The sequence below is a fragment of the Ranitomeya imitator genome, chromosome 6 (genome assembly GCF_032444005.1).
Source record: "Ranitomeya imitator isolate aRanImi1 chromosome 6, aRanImi1.pri, whole genome shotgun sequence".
Lineage (NCBI taxonomy): Eukaryota > Metazoa > Chordata > Amphibia > Anura > Dendrobatidae > Ranitomeya > Ranitomeya imitator.
Genome location: NC_091287.1, coordinates 26636965 through 26643962, shown reverse-complemented (window position 1 = coordinate 26643962; position 6998 = coordinate 26636965). Strand labels below are relative to the sequence as shown.

At 42.4% G+C, this 6998-nt stretch overlaps 1 protein-coding gene and 1 long non-coding RNA gene across 2 annotated transcripts in view; one reads left to right on the top strand and one right to left on the bottom strand.

The window, feature by feature from the left end:
• The first annotated feature begins 3715 nt into the window (after positions 1 to 3715).
• Positions 3716 to 4352, top strand: LOC138641725 (uncharacterized). The gene is made up of 3 exons (XR_011313937.1): positions 3716 to 3833; positions 3928 to 4009; positions 4247 to 4352. It is a non-coding gene; the product is annotated as an uncharacterized lncRNA (long non-coding RNA).
• Positions 4353 to 5241: 889 nt separating this feature from the next.
• Positions 5242 to 6998, bottom strand: part of ICA1 (islet cell autoantigen 1) — an 86064-nt gene continuing 84307 nt past the window's right edge. The window contains exon 15 of the mRNA XM_069729345.1: positions 5242 to 6723. Coding sequence (XP_069585446.1) covers positions 6602 to 6723 — 122 coding nt within the window. The 3' untranslated portion in view covers positions 5242 to 6601. The remainder of the gene's footprint in view (positions 6724 to 6998) is intronic.

Genomic DNA, 6998 nt, shown 5'->3' with positions numbered 1-6998 from the left:
TTGCCCAACCCCCAAATGGGATTCCTTCCAATTAGAGAAGGATCTACAGCAATTTTATAGGAATATTAGACTTAAAGTATATTTCGAAGAACCTACTAATCCTCCCAGACCAGTCTCTACACCAGCCCAAACTGAGGGGCCGATCCTCACTATTGATCAACTGGGTTTACGTAATCGTAGCACTTTTGTTCCACCCAAATCCAGTCATGCTGTAGAGACCTTTGTTAACCTACTTGACAGAGATGTGAAAAAGACTCTCCATGACCAGCGATTAGGCTTCCTCCCTGTCCGCCACAATCTTGATCCTCTCGAGAAACAGGCCCTGGACTCACTGGCTGAGAACAAAAATATCATTATTAAACCAGCGGACAAGGGGGGAGCCATCTTTGTCATGGATAAGAGCTTCTATATGACCGAAGTGAAAAGACAGCTCTCTGACACATCTACATATAAAATGGTACAGACTGATCCAACTTACTCCATACAACAAAAGATTAGGAGGGTACTGGATAAGCATTTATTATTGAAAACTATTGATAATAAAACAAAAGTGTACCTCACCAATAATCATCCAGTGACCCCTGTAATCTATATCCTGCCCAAAATCCACAAAAATCTTCAGAATCCCCCCGGCCGCCCTATAGTGGCTTCAACAGATTCAGTGTTGAACCCATTGTCCATGTTCCTGGAGAAGCTTCTTACACCATATACCAAACTCACAAAATCGTTCATATTAGATACAGGAGATTTCCTTGAAAAAATCCGTCATATCAACAACATTCCACATGATAGTATTCTGTGTACATTTGATGTAAACAGTTTATACACATCAATCACTCATGACAAGGGAATTGAGGCAGTATCTCTGACTCTCAATGAGGCCAACGTAGACATGGGCATCCAGGAATTATGCTTGGATCTATTAAACCTGGTACTGAGAGAGAATTTCTTTTTGTTCGGAGATGATTTCTTTGTACAGACATGTGGTACCGCCATGGGGTCAAATGTGGCCCCAGCCTATGCTAATTTATATATGGACCGCTTCGAAAGAGAATACGTGTACCCAGACCCCATCTTCCAACAACACGCACGTACTTGGTACAGGTACATAGATGATATTTTTTGTATATGGCAAGGTGACCTAACTAGTCTCCTTGAATTCCATACTACTATTAATGCGGTCAGATCTGAGCTGTCTTTCACGCTGATACACCATAACAACGAAGTCACATTCCTAGACACTAGAGTATTGAAAGATAACAATGGGTATCTTACTACGGATATCTACACAAAACCGACTGATTGCAACAGTCTCTTACTATATAACAGCTGCCACCCTAAAATCAATCAAAAACAGTCTTCCTAGATCACAATTTAAGAGGGTAACTAGAATCGTTTCGATCCCCTGACTAGGGAGACCAGAATACAGGAGATGGCACAAAAATTTGAAGCCCGCAACTATCCTACCGATCTCCTTAATATGGAATCTTCTCGAGCCATCGGTGACCTGAACATTGGTGCAGTCAACACACAAAAAAATCCAAGACTCCCTTTTGTACATAACCATCATCCCACTATGCACAAAATTCATAATCTTATTCGGGGACATTGGCCCCTCCTCAATAAGGCCTATCCCAACATTCCAATTTTTAAGGTTCCCCCATTAATGTGCACCAGACGACCCAAAAATGTACGAGACAGAGTGGTAAGAGCCGATCTGGGGTCACTTAAATCATCTCTCACTAGGACCCTCACGGACCAAAAAAGAACGGGCACCTTCCCCTGCCTGAATTGCATGAGTTGCTCAAACATCATCAAGGGCAACGAAATAGTCCACCCACGTACTGGGAAATCATATCCCATTAGAGACTATTACACTTGCACAACAAGCTTTGTTGTTTACATTATCAAGTGCCCATGTGGGCTGCTATATGTGGGTGAGACCACCCAAGCGATTAGGGACCGCATATCCAGCCACAAATCTACCATCAGGCGTGAGAAACTATGGCTACCACTACCAGCACATTTCAAGGAGGCGAGACACAATATTGCCCAACTCAGGTTTCAAATAATCGAGAAGGTACCACGCCCGAGAAGGGGTGGTAACCATATCAAACTCTTAAAGCAAAGGGAGACGTACTGGATTCACACCTTAGATACCCTTCACCCTAGGGGCTTAAATCGTGAGATTGATTGGCTAACATGAGCTACCTTGTTTTTTCTAGACGAACTGACCCACTGCACTTATAGCCTCAACCGTGCGCACTTTCTAGACGGTAAGACTCATTCCCTTCTGGTTCCTTAACCAGTGCCTTATTTACCCCATACAATCAATTTTTATTTCTATTTTTTCAATTATTTTTTTCATTTTTGCATTTCATTTTGTTCATTATTATTATATCTTTTTATTTTTTAGTTTTTACTTTTTATTTTTTTAGTTTTCTTTACTTATTTTTCCAATATTGGTTATCAACCTCATACCCTGATTCCAGTTTAGAGAACTTGATTTCCATTTTCTTTCATTTCTCATTTTCTTTATTTTCTCCTTATTTTCTTTTCTTTTATTTTCTTTCAGTTTGGACTCCTACCGTTTATACATGTACTTAAGTTTACAGTGTTGTTATGAATTTGTATACCTTGTATTATCTGTATTTATATGGGTCCTCTTACTATGCCAATGCATCCCCACTCTCTATACATGCACCCATGTCACTTATGTCCCTCATCTCTTGAGCCCCAGGGATCCGGACACTGTTGCTTCAGCCTACAATGCACACTGCGCAGGTGCGGGCGCCATCTTGCTGTCCCTGCACCGTTCTAGCCGATAATACGGACTGCGCATGCGCGGAGGCCATCTTATAGTCCCTGCCTTGCCACTCTAACCCACAGTTCGTATTACCCATGCGCGGGCGCCATCTTGCTACCGCACAGCCACCGGCTTCCCCTCCACATTATGGATACAGAGAGGGACTTTTGGCACAGCGCATGCGTGGAACCTTCGCCCCTCCCTCCCCTCCTGTCCCGGCATTGACTGCGCAGGCGTGGGCGTTCCGGATCACATCCGGTCACCTGACCGACCAGGGCCTTATACAGCGCTGCAGGATTCGACATGGCAGCCGTTCCACAGCAAAGACGCAGATTGCGTCTGCTCCTACCATTTGGCCACCAACGCCGGCTCCCCGCACGCTACCAGCTAAGCACAGATGTGAGACTTCACTTCAAACTAAAGATAAGTAACATGGGATGTTGAGTACTCTATCCTAACAGCCCCCCCTTCCTCCCCCTACTATATTGCAGCCATATCTCTGTATATCACAGCTCCCTCACAGTGGGGTATCCGGGACCCCTATATTTGGACCAGGAGTGATCCTGCATACTGGCAGGTAACACACCAACCTTATATTTGTCCACTATAGGCCTACCTCACAGCCTACTTATCTTATACATATCTATTCCTACAGCAACATCCACGTATATTTTCCGTACATTGGGGAGATCCGGTGCACTACAAGTTTATTATCAAATTGGCAAGTACAGCATGGTTTCTTTCTATTCTGACCTAATATAGACTGAGCATACATTTCAACATATGTCTATATATCTCCCTAGTTGAGCCTATACGCATGTCTCATATCACGGCAACCGGCCCGTCCCACTGGGTGCAATAAGAACAGTATACTGGCAAGTATACCATAGTTTATTTTCAAGTATTATATACTCACTACGGATTCAACCGATAACGTATTATTTGCTCCTACAGTCATACCCAGATGCATACTCCACTACACGACGACCAACGGTTCGTTACACGTGTACTAAACAGCAATTAATAAGTACGTTTTAGCCGGTTTCTGTTTGATCACCACCATGAGACAATATCATGTCTAGATGACAATAATCGATATTATTGCCTTCGGTTTTTTCTAGGATTATTTAAATTCCTTTATGTTTGGCTGACACCCTCTGCAACACTGTAATACGACAGTATATAAGGAAAACTCCTATTAGGGTATGCTACAGTCTTATCATCTTGTTCTCCAACTTTAGCGCACGACACATGTTTTCCTGTGTCTCTATTTCTCGTCCTGTTATGATTTGCGCTACGCATATGAGCATTGGCATCTATTGTTTGATCTCCACCTTGGCTCTGGGACATGTTTTCCATCTCTGGATATATGTAAATGGTTTTGTACATAGTTGCTTTGTATATAGTTATTTATTGTTTCTTTTTTGTCATTTATTCCAGCGATAACGTGATCAAGGCCACGAGTTGGCCGAAACGTCGTTTATGCCTATCGCTTCACCATTTTACCGTTTGCAACAATTATTTCAATAAACTGTTTTCACCTGCATCAAGCAAATCTCATAGTACGAGTGCAGTGATTATACATCACTATGCCCAGGTAATGTAGACGATAGGGCTAGAAAAAAAAATGTATTTTGACATTTGTTTTGTGTTTAAAGAAAAAAATGTATTCTTTATGTTACCCTAAAAAACAAAATGCAAAAAATGAAAACATGAGATCTCGATGAAGGAAAGAAGTTGAAAATATTTACTCGGATAAAGTATAGAATTCATTGAAGACAATGGAAACCAAAATGAACGAACTTCATGGAGGGCAGGAATCAAAATCACTGAAAATCGGAGGAAAATTACCAGAATTCAATTTGTGGGAATTATCACAGCAGCTCGCATTGTGACTCTGTACTGAGTGCAGCCCCCACGTGTTCGTGCCTTTAGGTAAAGAAGGAAAAATCCCCCAAACTGGTCACTGAAATAACTTGAAACTGACAAATGTTAATTTTATGTGTAAATACGTGAAACATTTTAACGACTCATGCAAATCTTTGCTCCAAAAAGGCAAAAAACAAAACAAAACAAAGAAAAGGCGTTTTTGATTTTGTGCTAAAGTGAGGAACTTGCGTGCACCATTTTAAAGAATTTGCCAAAAATAATGGCAATAAATACAGAACGAAAAAGTAAAGTGATGAATCGGGCCCATAGTCCCCAATTAGTTCCTCTATATAGTGAGATAGATAATAAATATACTATGGAGGTATAACGGTCATGCTTCTGCGGGGGCTCCGCAGGCAGATAGCTAATTCCATTGGCTGCCGCAGTGAGTAGGTGCGAGGCATACATGAGTGACTGAGCATGTGTGACCACCAGTAGGTGGACGTGCACATTACTATACCCGGCGAACACCAGGTGGCGCCAAACTACGTCACTAAAAATCAGACTTTTTCTCTGGATGCTTTTTTATTACAGACTGTAGATGGAAGATGTTCTTGTTTTTTCCCCCCATATTTATATTATAAATCCAATATTTATGAATAAAGACGACAGGATACGAAGAAGTGTAAACCGCATCGACGTAAAATAACGACACCCCACACCTCATCTGGCAGAAAAAAAAAAACAAAACGGAGAATTTATTTGCCGACGTTGCAAACATGCAGAGTGTCGACGATTAATACTTCATCCTGCAAAGAGACAGATGGCGAGAAAATGGAACAACGTAAAAAAAAAAAAATATATATATATATATAGCGAATGTCTAGGCATAAGTGACCTGCAGAATGTAGAAGAAATGAGATCCGGAATATACCTTGTATAAAGCCCCCTGGGGGACGCAGGTCGGCCTTGTACCCAGCCATCCCAGTGTATATCTATATAGGAGCGGGTTATAAAGAGCAACTTCACCTTCTTAATCCAACTTCCAGAGTCGTACTCTGACAACATGGGCGAGAACAAATGTGGGCCACACTGGTTGTCACCCAACTTTCTAAGGTATTAGAATGGCCAACTTACCTAGGCACATGCGGATACATCGCCACTGCCATTATACTGGTGACCTAGGCCGATCTGCGAAAGATGGGTGACAACTGTACTGGCTGCCTAGGAAGCTTTTCCAGTCAGCACTGTAGAAAAGCTGGGTAACGCTCATATGGTATCTGGAATACTGACCCTATAGGTAGTCACCTAACTTTCCCAGAAAAAGACAACAACTCGAGGATAGATCCTTAAAGGGGTTATCCAGAATTTAAAAAAAAAAAAAAAAAGCATCAAAACATGGCCGCTTTCTTGCACCTCACCCGCTTACAGTTTGTGTAAGGTACTTCAATACCAAACACAACCTCAAAACAGGTGGGTTTTTTTTTTTTTTAAACAAATGCAACCATCATTTTCAAATCCTGTATAAGTCCTTTAAAAATAACCCGGCCCCCCAAAAAAATCTAAAAGCAGTGCATGCTGGGTAGACGATCCTTCCTGTCATCCTCCAATGAATTCTACTCCCATCTGAATAAATTATTGTAAACTGAGCCCGGGGCGTATAATGGATAGACAGAAGAGCAATGGCACCTGGGCTTATACTGGGCAGTAGAAAAATAATTTCCGAGTATTTTCCCATTTGTAAAAGTCCGTCAGCGAGTCCGGCAAATGTTTTGGCAAACGCGGTAATTTTCAGAGAAGTCGTCTAGCTCCTCTATTACATCGAGAGAACAGAAAATAACATTTCTAGGAAATCAGTAGTGGCACATGTGCGGCGCTCCCTCCAGGGGCACCCGTCAGCGTCGTGGGGGCAGCGAGGCGGACTGCTTAGGCGTTAAGGAGTTCGTGTTCCATATCGGTTTTCCCCACGGCGTCCGGGTTAGATAAAGGGTCAAGGTCGGCAAAGAGGTTGTACCAGGTAGACAGATCCTTTGTGCTTTTTGGGGCATCTAAGAAAATAAAAATCATAGAAATGTAAGAATTTTCACCAGAACCCCCATTACTATCAATTAGTGCCGTCCCCCAGGGTTCGATTCATTCTGTGGGCGGCCGTATTGGAGGCACACGCTTCCTACCTGCCAATTGTGCATCCGTTTCCACAAGTGTGGGGGCCGTAACGTTATCGGCACCATTCACCTCCTGTCCGGTAGTGAGTAGTCATTTAATGAACAAATAGCTGTCAAATGGGCGTTTTGACGAGTGTTTTACTAGCCGAGTCTCCGCA